This window comes from Anabrus simplex, chromosome 1 (genome assembly GCF_040414725.1).
Source record: "Anabrus simplex isolate iqAnaSimp1 chromosome 1, ASM4041472v1, whole genome shotgun sequence".
In the NCBI taxonomy this organism is placed as follows: Eukaryota; Metazoa; Arthropoda; class Insecta; order Orthoptera; family Tettigoniidae; genus Anabrus; species Anabrus simplex.
The window spans coordinates 845,437,538-845,453,394 of record NC_090265.1 but is presented as its reverse complement, the minus strand read 5'-3'; the positions used below and the strand labels follow the sequence as shown (position 1 = coordinate 845,453,394).

At 39.5% G+C, this 15,857-nt stretch overlaps 1 protein-coding gene across 1 annotated transcript in view; it reads right to left on the bottom strand.

Moving 5' to 3' along the window:
• Nucleotides 1-15,857, bottom strand: part of LOC136874117 (brefeldin A-inhibited guanine nucleotide-exchange protein 3) — a 428,916-nt gene that overhangs the window by 156,045 nt on the left and 257,014 nt on the right. The window contains exon 20 of the mRNA XM_067147676.2: nucleotides 14,611-14,775. Within this exon, the coding sequence (XP_067003777.2) occupies nucleotides 14,611-14,775 (165 nt within the window). The remainder of the gene's footprint in view (nucleotides 1-14,610; nucleotides 14,776-15,857) is intronic.

The window sequence follows — 15,857 nt, the reverse complement described above, 5'->3', positions numbered from 1 at the left end:
CTTGAGAGACTTAAAACACTTGCTTTGAGATACATCCAAGGAAGAGAAGGAGAATGTAGTAGGTGATCTGAATTTACCAATTATTAACTGGGAAGGTAATGCGAATGACAAAAGTATGACCAACATGGTAAATAAGTTAATCTGGGAAAGACAGCTATGAAAACGTTAAGGATAAGAAACATGCAATTCTAGGTAATAACAACAGCGTGTGGCCTCTGGAGAGGCTTGGTGCAGATATCTTTGATTTGACGCTGTATAGACATGCGTGTCTGTGAAGGTGGGGGCCCTCTCTACAATGAAATCAATGAAATCTAATGCTGAAAATGTCGCAAACACCCAGACCCTGAGCCATAGGAATTAACTAATGGAAGTTAAAATCTCCAACCCAACCAGGAATCAAACCCGGCACCCCTTCAACAAAAGGCTGGAATGCTGACCATTTAGCCATGGAGCCAGACCGTTCTAGGTATAAGGCTCATCTCTGAAGATAATAGACAACTTGATATTTTTTGGGATGTACAGACTTGGAAAGAGTGACACTGGTACTGATGCAGAATTATTTGATAAAGTAATCAGCTATGTGAGAAACAACACAGAATATAATGTGACTGTAGTGGGTGATCTGTATTTACCAAATATTAACTGTGAAGGCAATGCGAATGACAAAAGTATGATCAACACGGTAAATATGTTAAGGACATTTCGATCATAATAGAATGGAACCAACTCGACGGAAGAATAATCTATACATGGTGCTGATAAAATCAGATGAGCTCTTTATAGAAACTTGAGTAATAGATGGTATAGGTAGTCACAAAGCTATGTTTGTCCTCGTTAAACATAAATGTGACAGAAAGGAAGCTTTAAAAGTAGGAGTATTAGATAGTACCATACAGTTGGTAAGACAGGGACGAGGGAGTTTTTGTACAGTAATTATGATCGGCGGAAAATGGGAAATGAAAATGTAAACAGACTATGGGATAGATTTACAGCTATTGTTGAGGAGTGTGAAAACACGTGATAAGGAATGGTAAAGATCCACTAAATTATAACAGAGAAAGGGATTAAGAAGATGGTGCAGGTTGGAAAGAAATAGAATTAGGAATGCTTGTGGAAGTAAGAAGAAAGTGAAGGAATTCACCAGGAAACCAAATTTAGCAAAGAAGTCATAAGGAAACATGATGTGAATTTCAGTGAAAAAATGGAAGAGTATGTGTAGGTACTTTAACACACTGACGACGGGCACCGAACGGAGGCTGCTACCCCATGCAGACTGGATAGTTCAAGCTTCCAAGAAAGAAATTACACTGCTGCACTCAAACCACTGTAACTTGAAATGTACTGAAGATACTAACCCCAAACTTGAAACATGTACTCATTAGGTTGCTTCGTTGTCTGTACGTTGTGATACTTTTCAAAGCAATACCGTTTGTGGCTCCATTCAATAGTCTTTCTAAGCACAGTGTAGTATGAATGCCCTATTTGTGCCATTTGTATACTCATTGGTTTCAAGTATGCACGGATTTCCCTTTACGCTTACTTCCCGTTTAGTGTTAGGCGTTAAGCATTAGAAATATCTAATTCACTGTCACTCGGTACCTACTATAACCGGTCTGTACATAAATTAATCACAATTATCAGTAGCCGTCGGAAACTGAATACGCCGCGCCATGTTGACATCAGCATGGGTGCTCCAGGGAATTATTTTGTTAAATGCATGAATGTTTACAGAAATAAAAAAAGATGCAGCAATAATTTATATTCCAGGATTACACCATTTGGAACTCATAATCTTGCCAAAACTTCATCAATAATCAATAAAATACAAGGTTATTATCATTATTTCGTATGGCAAAACAAGGATACATTATAAGTACAAATAAATACATATTTCTTAAATAAGTATGTGATTTACAAGTCAGCATTCAAAACTTAATGTCCAGACTTTTCAGCCAGTCCACTGCTTCTGTAGAGGCACTATGTAATTCTTTAATGGATCCACTGAATCTTCTTTTTGGGCAGTCCATAACAACGTGCTGAATGGTCTGAGGCACATTATCACAGTCGCAGACTGGGTCTTCAGATTTTCCTCACTTGTGAAGCCAGAATTTACACCTTCCATGGTTTGTTCTGATTCTGTTTAGAGATGTCCATTCCCTTCTTGGTAAGTTGAAACCAGGAGGAGCTCTACAAGGATGGTGGATTAAACCCAGGTGGTCAGGATTTGAAAAGGCCATTCTTCGTGCCAGATCTCATCAACATCAAAATGTGTTTCCAGGAGCTTCTCGCCTAACTTCCATGATGGGTTTCTGGACTTTAATCTCTTCGGTTTCTGGGGGTTGCAGTCCTGATGTAAGGGCAGTTGAGGGTTACTGTGACATTTCTGCCATTCTCTTCCTAGAGCCAGTTCTCTTCGTATGTGAGGGGGATGGATGTTGGATAAAACAGGTAACCATTTTAGGGGTGTCGATTTGATGGTGCCTGATATTGTCCTCATGGTATCATTCAGTTGTGTATCAACTTTTGAAGTATATACACTGTTAAGCCACACAGGGCAGCAGTATTCTGCAACTGGATAGATCAAGGCAAGAGCTGATGTTCGTAGTACTGTCGCGTTTGCTCCCCATCCTGTTCCACTGAGCTTGTGTAACATGTTGTTCCCTGTTTTTATCTTGGCTGCAGTGTTAGAGAGAAGTTGCTTATATGAAAGTGTCCGATCCATTGTGACGCCCAGATACTTTGAATATAGGTTATACTTAAGTTTTTGGCCTTTGAATTCGACTTGAGGTACATAGTTGGCTTTTTGGTTGTCTAGGTGGAAGCAGCTTACTTCAGTTTTGTTCAAGTTAGGTTTGAGTCGCCAAGTACTGAAATATTTGTTCAGGTTATGGAGATCCTTTGTGAGTGTAATTTCTGCTGTTTTGAAGTCACTCGATTGGGCAGCCAGAGCTATGTCATCTGCATATATGAATTTCCTGGAAGTAGTTTCTGGAAGATCTGCAGTATAGATGCTGAATAGTAGAGGAGCAAGAACTGATCCCTGGGGTAAACCATCGTTTAGTATATAGGGCTTACTCTTATTGCCATTTAAATGTATTTCGAACGCTCTATTGCATAGCATGTTGTTCAGCAGTGTTGCAAGGTTCTTACAGGGAATGATCTTCAAGAATTTCAAAATCATCCCTTGACGCCATACGGTGTCATAAGCTGATGTCAAGTCCACAAAAACAGCGATTGTCTTCTTCTTGTCTTGAAATCCGTTCTCAATGTGACTGGTGAGTGCCAAGACCTGGTCACAGCAGCTTCGGTTAGGTCGGAATCCTGCTTGTTCAGTTGGTATGCGTTGGAAGGCTGTGGTTGAGATTCTGTTGTAAATCATTCTCTCCATTAACTTGTAGCAAATACTTAAGAGTGCTATTGGTCTATAATCTTCAGGACTATCTCCACTTTTTCCGGGTTTTAGAATGGCAACTATTTTAGTTCTCTTAAGCAAAGATGGAAGCCTACCATTTCTTAAGATGTCATTAAGGAACATAAGTAATAACCAGTGTAGAGTTCTAGGTCCACAATGTTTCAGGAATTCTGGATATATCCCATCCCCTCCTGCTGCTTTGCCTGGTTTTATTTCTTTTAGAGCTGTTGAGATTTCTGCAGTTGTGAATTCCCCTGAGAACTGGGGGGTTGATTCAGTCGAGGATAGCCTAGTTTTTAGCTCTTTCTTGAGTTTTTTTTAAAATTCATCTTTATTGACATTTTCTGGTATTTTGGACAGTTTGATAATTCTTTTAGCTACATCTACTGGAGATACCTCTGAGCTCTTATTAATATATTTGGGAGTACAACTACCAAGTTTCTAAGAAGAGTCCATGCTTTTCTGCTTGAGTGTTGGTAATTCATGCTTGCTGTCATAGAGTTCCATTTATCTTTTCTGGCAGAATCTAGGCTTTGCAATAGTTCATCAGCGACTTCTGTTCTGTTACTGATGTGGTATTCTTTGTACAGCTCATCACATCTTCTATTCCATCCGGGGATATATTCTTTTCTAAATCCTCTGGGAATGCGTTTCTTTGCTATGGAGCATGTTAAACTAACAAATCGCTTATAGTTGCCCAGTTTGGGTGGAATCCACTGGATATTATGATCCAACTCCTTAGTAAACGCTTCCCAGTTTGCTCTTTCAAAATTCCAGCGAGGTACAGGTGTTGATATTATTGGGACTTCAATGCCAATTTTTAGAAGAATTGGTCTATGCTGACTTCGGGGAAAATTGTTCAGTACTTTCCTGCTGCATTGTAAAGGTCTTGCGTGCTCGTCCCTTGAAACAAAACAGAGGTCTGGGTTGGTGTCCTTCTTCCATCTTCCTGAGTGAAAGGAGCCTCTCTCTTTTGCATCATACACAAGGAAAACATCTTCTGTTTCAGACCATTCTAACACACCAAGACCATCTGAATTAGCATCTCCATACCCCCAGGAAGTACTCCTACTGTTGAAATCTCCCATAATGACTGCCGGATGATTTACATTCTTGATGGCTTCATTACACCAAGGTTGATATGGTGGTTTGTAAATGTTTACTATTTCCAAGTCTGCAACTTTAATCCTGGTGGTGAAAATGTTATCAGAGCTGATGTCAAGAATTTTTACTTGCTCAATATTATTTCGAATGTGCGTAGAGATGCTATAGGTTTTATCGAAGGTAGCTGCAACAAGATTGAATCCTGGTAGTTTACATCTGGAGTGGAGTTGGTTCTCATTCTCGCAATGTGTTTCTTGAAGCAGTACAACATCTACATGGTTGTCGTTAAGCAGTTTTAAGAGGTAGTCACTTTTGGATCGGCTTATACCCTCAACATTCAGGTGCATACAAGGTGCATAAAAGCGAGCCCGTCACCTACTGTCGGCTGTCACCTACTGTCAGCTGGAAACCACGAGAATTCTCCCTGTGTAACAGAAGTTAAATCATGGCCAAGACTCTGCATATAAATCTGCATATAAATGTTGAAATAGTTTGTCATCATAAAAGGCACCTTGCCATGGATCGTAAGAATACCCGTGTATATATGAAGTTTCCATGGCTACAACAATCGTACAATAAAAAAGTACATCGACACTAAAATCTATGACCCCTCTACTCCATGACATGATTGAAAGTAGTAAAAACTATAGCCAATAGACAGCTCAACAAGCTGCAAACGATACCCATGCATAGAAACAGAGATCTCCGGGGTCCGTCATCAACCACTGGCCGCAGTGCCAAGGAGACCTCCGGGCCGGTCGTCAATGTGTTAAAAAGGCAGAAACTGGTTTAAGGAAGAACATTCCAGAAATCATTAATGAACAAAAGGAGTGTATATGTGAGGATTTACGGAAAGCAGAATAATTTATTCAGCAGTATGCAAAAATTGTTGGACGTAAGGATAATGTCTAGGTTGAGGTGGTGCCTTAATACTAGCAAAGTACTGCATTTATTTATGAAATGAAAATCCATAGTCTGTTTCCAGTCATTCGACCGGGTCAGAAATGGAGTGAATGACGCCCCCATCTAGCAGCAAGGATAAAAACTGTGCCAGCTGCCGAAGCCTGTCACACTCCTCTGGGGCAATGATTGATGACTGACCAATGATATGAAATGTTACTGGAGTGTGTTGCTGGAATGAAAGACGACAAGAAAAACCAGAATACCAGGAGAAAAACCTATCCCCCCCTCTGCTTTGTCCAGCACAAGTCTCACATGGAGTGACTGGGATTTGAAGAACTGAACCCAGTGATGAGAGACCAGCACGCTACTGCCTGAGCCACAGAGGGTCTCACTGAATTTATTTATAATTCAAAATCAAAAAATATTTGCCTTTGGATGTCGTGAGCCGTTATAATAATATCCTACATGAAACTTAGACACTACAGCTCAGTGGTAAAGCCAGAGGGTCTCTCGGGTGAGCTTCAAGATCTCGAAAAAAAAAGGAGAGGAGAATCTTAAGGAAAATTTTAAGATCACAGAAAAATGCTGATGGGGAGTGGAGGAATAGAAAAAATGATGACCTCTATAAATACACCGAAAAAATCACTGTCACCATGCGAAAGCGAAGGCTAAAATTCTATGGGCATCTAGAAAGAATGGATGAGAAATGGCTAACTAAGAAAATATTCAAGTACATCACTGGACTAAAAGCTTCGAGGAAGTGGGTGGAAGAGGTAAAGAGAGATGCATTAGAAAGTGGACTTACAGTGGATATGGTTCACAACAGAAAAGAATTTAGAAGTCGAGTGGACAGCATCAAAACATTCCAGGAGAAACCACCAAAATGTAGACCCAAACTGGTCATATCTGAGAAAGAAAGGAAGATCAGAAGTGAAAGAATGACGAAGAAGAAAAAGAAGAAGAAGAAGAAGAAGAAGAAGAAGAAGAAGAAGAACAGAAAGCCTTAAGTTCAATGCGGTCCATAGGCGGCCAAATTCGGAAACAAGAAGAAGAATATCCTACATGAATATGAAGCATCAAACTACTAATCGACATGGAGCCAGACTCTGTATTCAAGAGATGAGTTGGGTCGAACCCGAACCCTACCATCGGCTGTCCTTAGAATGAATTTCTGTGGTTTCCCATTTCCACTTCCAGGAAAATGCCGGGACAGTTCCTATTCATAGGCCACAGTTGATTCCTTCCACCTCCTTACCCAATTTCATTCATCACTTCATCTTCACTAACTCCTCAACTAAGGTTGGCATCAGGCCATTAAAAAAAATATGCCATATACTGTAATTTCATCTCGCTCATCCCCAACCCACTATCAGGAAATAGGACTAAGGGGACATGCAGCGTCAAAGTGGATCAGAACAAAGATCTAAGGAATACCCCAGAAGCGATGCGCATCTCTTGCATCTCAAGGGAGGTGCAAGAAGTGGATGTTGTCGATGGACTGCAGATAATGGTTTAATGGTAAACAGGATGGGAAGTCAACTCGCCTGGAGTCTTACAATTAGACTACTTTGGTTTTTGATCACATCACATTGATGAACCTTAATACAATACCATATCTTCAGTCGCGTCCAAGTTCACGAACCATGGGCAGCGGCTGAGTGGCCTAGTAAGTGGTCCTGAAAGTCGGGATACCAGTTGCTACAGAATGGGAGTGGGCATATCACACATATTCCGCGTCATGGCCCTCTTTGTACTCAGACAGCTAGGGCTATACAATCCATCGATGGTCCCTAACCTGTTAGTGGAGAGATCCTCACTTGGACTAAGTCTAAGCATGACGAATAGAATACCAAGTGTGATCACTCCTCTCTCTTATCATTGTAGTTGGTGGTCCTGCCAGAGTGTGGCCCTGCAGTCTCAACGATCCAACTGCAACAACACGTGCGCCCAATTGCCAGTAAGGGTATAGCGAGCATGCGTGAAGTCGTGGTTATAATTTTAACGCCTATTAGTTTGTTTTAATATTTTCTGAAAGTCTGTGTTAGTATCTGTGCAGTGCTTTGTATGTGCAATCAACTAGTTTTCTATTATTTCGAGAAAATGTCGTACTGTTTCGTTCCTGGTTGTAAATCGGGTTACGGAAGGAAGCAAGATGGTGGACGATATTTTACACCGCCAAAGGAAAATAATCTGTTTGTGGAGTGGGCTAGAGTTATCCCGCGAAAAGATAAGCAATTGTCGGCCAAAAGCAGAATGAGTGACCTGCATTTTTCGGCAGATTTAATTATAAAGGCGGACTGTTTCGTTGTGAATGGTGAAAACGAACTTCCTTGTGTGAGATGGAAAATAAAACAGGAGTGGTGCCTCATATATTTTCAAATTTACCGAAATACCTATCCACTGAGATAAAATCGCGAAAGGCACCCAGTAGCAAAAGGAGTGAGGACACTATCACGAGGATAAGGAAAAAGAATCATAGAGTAAAGCAGTGAAGTTCAAGGTCAGCCTAGTTATAGTCAAATTCAGGGTCAGTCCAGTTCTCTTACCGATGCCGAAAAGATAATATCTCTCAGAAAGCAACTAAAGAATGCAACCAGTAATTTAATGTGAGCTAAATGCAGTCTTTCCTCAGCCAAAGCTAGGATTAATTTCCTACAGGGGCAGATTAAGAACACCGAATTTCAATTTATAGATTGTAAATTTCTTCATAAGAAGTAGAAAATTATTACACCGTGTTAAAGAAATGTCAAGTAAAATCTCCCAATAGTATGAGGTACAGTAGTGATTTTCTTTTAGAGAGTTTAGTACTCAGAATAACATCACCTAGAGGATAGGATATAGGCATAATTTGTTACCTCTTCCCCGACAATGCCATTTAAGGAAACTCTGCAAAGGACTTAAATGTCCCTATGGTGTAAATCCTCATTGCTTAAGTGCTATTTCAGATTATTTTAAGGATGAAATGAACGAGAATAAACGGTACGGGATAGTTATATTCGATGAGGTTAAAAATATATGAAGCACCGCTCCTGGTTTTATCTTCCACCTCACACGAGGAAGTTCAACGTTTTCACCATTCACAACGAAACAGTCTGCCTTTATAATTAAATCTGTCGAAAATGCAGGTCACATATTTTGCTTTTGGCTGAAAATTGCTTATCTTTCCACGGAATAACTCTAGCCCATTTCGCAATTTAATGTGGGGCGATATATTTTACGAGTGTCTTGACTAGATTGAGGCGATTTCAGTTGTGCCATCAGTTGTATTGAACATACTTTGGACATTATTTCAGAACTGGTCTGCTACTATAGTGCCGATTCTTCTTCAAAGCGGAAGTAATCCGCAGAGAAATGCAAGCTCGACAATCTGCTAAGTCTACTTGTAAACCATCGAAAGTGGCCTCAAACTAGTTTTGGTGAGTAATTTACTTCATTTAATTTATTTGAGAAAAGTGCCAGTGTTATTTACAGTCTGGTGCATGTTTTATTTGCCCCGTTTAAAGAGGATTCTTCAAGTATGTAAAGCACAATATTGCTTTCGATTTTCATAATGTTTCATTTTATTTCATGTGTTCTCTTATTGAAGTTCGAAGATATTTCTTTGTGCGGACTGATAATATTATTTATAACTCTCTGACAGTGTTATTCATGTGTTGTATTTGATTATTTGCGTATCAATGTAATTTCCATTAAATCAGGAGACCATGTAGCGCCGCTCTATGGGAGAGCGCTTGAACTCAGTGAGTGATCTCACTTGGTATTCTATTCGTCATGGTCTAAGTAAGGATTACATCCTACTTCACAGAATTTACCGAGCTAAGAACATTGTAAGCAAGCCCCGAACCTACGGGAGTAACCATGTCCCACTCCCATCTGACAAGCGAGGGACTCCGCGGAAACAACTTGGCGAACAAAATGGAATTTGATGGGGAGCTATCAATATTAACAGGGCTTATGAAAGTAAGAAAGAAAGAAAGAAAGAAAGAAAGTAGAACAGGCTGAGTCAGCAAAGAGGATGCATCTGCATGTGCTAGGAGTAAATGATATTTGGGTAAGGGCAGATAACAAGGAAGAGATAGGAGATTATAAAGTATACTTGACAGAAAAAGGGAAGAGCAGATTGTGGAGTAGGACTGTTCATCAGGAATACTACTGCATGCAACATAGTTTCTGTTAGGCATGTAAATGCTAGGGGCTTTACGTCCCACCGACACAGATAGATCTTATGGCGACGATGGGATAGGAAAGGCCTAGGAGTTGGAAGGAAGCGGCCGTGGCCTTAATTAAGGTACAGCCCCAGCATTTAGGCAGGTAAATGAGTGAATGATGTGGGTAGATTGGGTGGTGCAGATGAGGATGAAGTTAACAAGTTTTATGAAGCATTGAGTGACACCATAGACAGGGCCAACAGCAAAGATAGGATAGTGCAAATTGGTGATTTCAATGCAAGAGTTGGAAATTGAACTGAAGGATACAAAAGGGCGATTGGTAAATGTGGGGAAGATATGGAAGCTAACAGGAGTGGGAAACGTTTGCTAGACTTCTGTGCTATTATGGGTTTAGCACTTCGAATACATTCTTCAAGCGTAAGGCTATTCAATGCTACACATGGGAGGGTAGGGGTACCAAATCCTTAATAGACTACAGTAGAACCTCGATGCATCGTTCCCGGACTGTCGTTTTCCCGTATCCATTGTTCAATTTATTTGGTTCCAAAAATGTTCCATATAAACCAATGTTATATTTCCCAACATCTATCACCCCTCAAACTATTGTTTTATTGCATCGGTCGTCAAAAAAATATTTGTCCACTGCCACAATTTTCCCGCATGGATCGATTGTACGTAAGAAAAACATATGCAAATTTTTTTTGAATTTAAAGAGACGCCTGAATCCTCTAGCATATAATAGTAGCAACCTGTTACGCAAGAATGTATAAGCAATTACGAGTTGCTAGTCTTGAGCAAGGATCTAGTAGGCTGGCGTGCTGTGCACAGGTTATTCACGGGTAATCTCACTATGAGCTTCCTGGCGTCAACGCTTCTCCTCGACCCACTAACCGGCCCCTTGAAGTATTCTCATTTACAAGAATTAAAATGGAGACACTGTAAAACTCAAATTTGCCACCATTTTCTGTGTTGCTATTGACTGGCTAGGGCTGCCAGCATCATTGAAAATGAGAAAATCATGCAGTTTAAAACAGTTTCAGCGTGCGCCGGGTAAGTTTAATTAGTCACAGGGTTATTAATCGCGCCGTACCTTGTTATGTGTGTGGGATGCTAGAGGCCTGCTGACCACTTTGTTGCCCCCTGCTCAGTTGTCCTTTTACAAGCTGGATCTAACCAAGCCAAACCAATAATCTTTTCACTAGCCTGGTCTTGAAACTAATTCCTAAGTTAGCAGCAGAGCTTAGCCCAATGTGGCATCATCCGAGGCGCGCCATGTTGAATTTCTAACCTCTGTGACATTGTCTGAGCCACGCCATGTGGGATTTCTAACCTATCGTTCGCAAAGGGTCTGTGGAATCTTCATCAAAATATAGGTTATCGCCGTAATATCCACATATATCATTAATTTGCAATAAGAGAACTGACCTTGAAGGTTTTCCAATTACTACAAGATGTAAGGAAAAGTGAAATGAAACAGCGTACAAGTTGTGCTTTTTATTTTCATCGCGTATATCATGAGTGAATAATTTGATACTGTTATGTACAGGTATAGTATGAAGATGTCCGGCTCTATGGCTAAACAGTTAGCACGTGTTGGCCTTCAGTTCAAGGGGTCACGATCGGGTCGGGGATTTTAACTTTTGCTGGTTAATTCCGACAGTTCGGGGGCTGTATGTGTGCGCTGACTTATACATTAGGATTCATCTTAGGTAGGCCACATTTTCATAAGCGCGTAGTACGCCTATCACGCGATAACTCGAAAGATCTGCACCTGGCTTCGCAGGCCACACGCCATCATCATCATCATTATTATTATTATTATTATTATTATTATTATTATTATTATTATATTTACATGACGAAAAATACCCAAATACAGTACCCATATTTTACTATTTTTGCTTTCCCCGTATTTTATATGTCACCTGCATGTATCGTTTTCCTGCATCCGTCGTCATTTTCCCACTCCCCCTTGAAAAACGATTTATCCAGGTTTTACTGTACATCTTAACCGACTTTGAATTCAGGAAATCCATTAGGAATGTACAGGTTTTCCGGGAATTTTTCGATTATACAGATCACTATCTGATCTGTAGTGAACTAAGTATCTCTAGGACTAGAATATAGAAAGTGCAATCCGTCTGCAAACGAATAAGGGTAGAAAATCTCCAAGATGAGGAAATTAGACAGAAGTACATGGATATGATTAGTGAGAATTTCCGAACAGTGGACAGTAAACAGGATCAGGATAAAGAAAGAGAATGGGTGGCATACAGGGATGCTGTATTAGAAACAGCAAGGGAATGCCTAGGAAGATGGGAAAAAAGTGAACATCTTGGTGGAATGATGAAGTGAGAGCAGTTTGTATATTTAAAAAGAAGGCGTATTAGAAATAGCTCCAAACAAGGGCTGATGCAAACAGGGAATTGTATGTAGATGAAAGAAACAGAGCAAAACAAACAGTTGTTAAATCCAACAAGAAGTCTTGGGAAGATTTTGGTAATAACCCAGAAAGGCTAGGTCATGCAGCAGGGAAATTTTCTGGAGAGTAATAATCTTAGGAAGGGAGGGGAAAAAGTAAATGAATAGTGTTTTGGGTAAATCAGGTGAACTCATAATAGATCCCAGGGAATCACTGGACAGGTGGAAGGAATATTTTTAAAATCTTCTCAACGCAAAAGGAAATCTTGTTGGCGATGTTGCGAACAACCGAGCTCGTGGGGAGGAGGAACATGATGGTGAAATTACTCTTGAAGAAGTGGAAAGGAAGGTAAATAAACTCCACTGACATAAAGCAGCAGGAATAGATTAAATTAGACCTGAAATGGTGAAGTACAGTGGGAAAGTAGGGATGAAATGGCTTCATAGAGTAATAAGATTAGCATGGAGTGTTGGTAAGGAATCTTCAGATTGGACAAAAGCAGTAATTTCACCAGTCTATAAGCAAGGGAACAGGAAGGATTGCAACAACTATTGAGGTATCTCATTGATTAGTATACCAGGCGGAGTATTCACTGGCATCTTTGAAGGAAGGGTGCGATCAGTAATTGAGAGGAAGTTGGATGAAAACCAGTATGGTTTCGGACCACAGAGGGGCTATCAGGATCAGATTTTCAGTATGCACCAGGTAACTGAAAAAAATGCTACGAGAGGAATAGACAGTTATGTTTATGTTTCGTAAATCTAGAGAAAGCATACGACAGGGTACAGAGGGAAAAGATGTTCGTCATACGGGGGGGGGGGACTATGGGATTAAGAGTACTGGTAGATTATTAAAATCAATCAAAGGCATTTATGTTAATAACTGGGTTGCAGTGAGAATTGATAGTAGAATGAGTTCCTTGTTCGGGGTACTTATAGGGGTTACACAAGACTAATCTTTCACCTTTATTGTTCGTAGTTTACATGGATCATCTGCTGAAAGGTATAAAGTGGCAGGGAGGGATTCAGTTTGGTGGAAATGTAATAAGCAGTCTGGCCTATGCTGACGACTTAGTCTTAATGGCAAATTGTGTCGAAAGCCTGCAGTTTAATATTTTGGAACTTGAAAATAAGGCAATTTGTATGGTATGAAAATTAGCCTTTCGAAGACGAAACTGATGTCAGTAGGTAAGAAATCCAAAAGAATTGAATGTCAGATTGGTGATACAAAGCTGGAACAGGTAGATAATTTCAAGTATTTAGGATGTGTGTTCTCCCAGGATGGTAGTATAGTGAGAGAGATTGAATCAAGGTGCAGTAAAGCTAATGCAGTGTGCTCGCAGTTGCGATCAACAGTATTCTGTAAGAAGAAAGTCAGCTCCCAGATGAAACTACCTTTACATCGGTCTGTTTTCAGACCAACTTTGCTTTACGGGAGCGAAAGCTGGGTGGATTCAGGATATCTTATTCATAAGTTAGAAGAAACAGACATGAAAGCGAGAATGATTGCTGGTACAAACAGGTGGGAACAATGGCAGGAGGGTACTCAGAATTAGGAGACGAAGGCTATGTTAGGAATGAATTTGATGGATGAAGCTGTACGCATAAACCGGATTCAGTGGAGAGGTCATGTGAAACGAATGGAGGGGGTCAGGTTACCTAGGAGAATAATGTACTCTGTTATGGAGGGTACAAGAAGTAGAGGGAGACCAAGATGACTATGGTTGGACTCCGTTTCTAACGATTTAAAGATAAGAGGTATAGAACTAAATGAGGCCACAGCACTAGTTACAAATACAGGATTGTGGCTACGTTTAGTAAATTCACAAAGGCTTGCAGACTGAACGCTGAAAGGCCTAATGGTCTATAATGATGTATGTACAGTATGTATCGTCAGTGAGAATGAAAAATGACAAATGCATATATTTATTTACTACTGTTCATTCATTTTAGATGAAGTTAAAATGCATAAGGCATCGGTTCTTGTTTGATTTTGAATCTGAACATTGAATATGTTTGTTCCATTCAAGATCATGATAAATCCATAGCTCTAAATTCTGTTATTGAATTAAAAAAAACAAATAGTCATTTAAAAGAAAATTTAGAGTGGTAGAGCCTCTGTTTTGAACAGTAAGAAAGTGTGTATTCATTACAATTTATTATCTAAGACCAAGCATAATGGTGTTAACAGTTCTGTTGAAGTGTTTGACTAACTTTGCCTTTTACTAGCAGTGTTGTATCATCAATACACATTTCTTTTATTTACAACAGTATTATGGTATTCAAAATTATAGAGAAGAAAACAAGTGCCTTAGAAAAGAAACAAAGTAGGATTCTGAATTTAATTTCACCCAAATTAGAAATATGTTCACTGAGTAGAAGAGCTTTGAATATCCTTGTATTTAATCTTAGAATATGTGATTATTAAATCCTCATTCAATGCATTACAATACTGATGAAATAGGCACTTCGCACACACACAAAAAAAAAAAAGTAACATAGTAAAGGGAAGGTATATATGTACAGCCACAGAATGAGTAAAGACTGGGTCAAGACAGCTGTCAATAACTAACAGAACACACCAGAATCACACAACCTTACCTGTCAACAAGCTGTGAAAGAACACAACTGACCCGAGCTGCATACTGATAGCTCAATACTCCATGTGATGCGATGTCGGCGTTGCTCTCTTGGATCAACTCAATTACACTTCCTGTTTTTGATACAGGGGTGGTAGGAGCAGACAAGAAACTATACACATCCATGCTGAAATCATGACACAATAACAAGTTTCACAAAGGTCACAGATTTAAACAGTAGTACAACAACAACAATAATAACAATAATAAATCAAAAAAATAAATAATAAATCTATAGACATGAGGGTAGCATATCTGAGGACCTTCAAGTACCACCGGACTGAGTTGTTTCTCCCATAATGATCTATTCTGACAGTACGCCATATCCAAACTCCTAAGTAAATGAATGGGTCGGCAATTAAAGGGAGATCTTTCTCTATATTTTCCCACCTTTAGGCTGTCATGATATAAAACTGTGGTAAATTTCAATCTTGTTTGTTAACCAGTTAGGAGGAGCATGGGTACATTTTACCCATGGCAAAATAAATTATTATTAATTCTTGGTTGTTTTCTACCCCTTACTACTTTCCTAATGGACTCTCCCAAACAGTCATCATTGCTTGATATTTTACTTACGTTCAAGTTATTCGATCTGGTGACATGTTTGTCTGTTGATGCCAGTCTTGTGTAATTTCTATCCAATGATCATGCTAATGTAAGTTGGAGTGTCTTGATTTTCTCGATTTACGTTTGCATTGGACAGACTACGGCTGTGGAGTAGTATTCTTGCTCAGCTATGGTATAGTGTAGTATAATGTACAGTAGTATGTCGTAAAGGGTGTTGGATTACTCAAACCAATCCCATGTATTGATGTTTGTGAGAACCAATCAACTCCTGTGAAATGTAGTGGTCACCCATAAGTGCAGATTTTAGGTCTATGTTGCTTAACTGTGAATATCTCCAACTACAGGTTAAAGTCTAAAATTATTAAAAGAATTGAAATAGTGCTGGCCTTAGAGTCACTAAGCTCACTGTATCACAGGGTGGAGCAGTGGATGTAAAAACCGAGTATAGTTAAGAAGTTAGTTTGGTAGTATAATTCAAGGTTAAAAACTTCATAATTGGTTCCATATTGAGTTACGATTACACATAAAATAAATACAAAATTTTTAATCCACCTTCTCAATACTTGACAATCATGCGATGTTTACAAAAACATTACAATGTGGTATTACAAGGTACTAGTTTCGGTCCTATGAGGACCACCA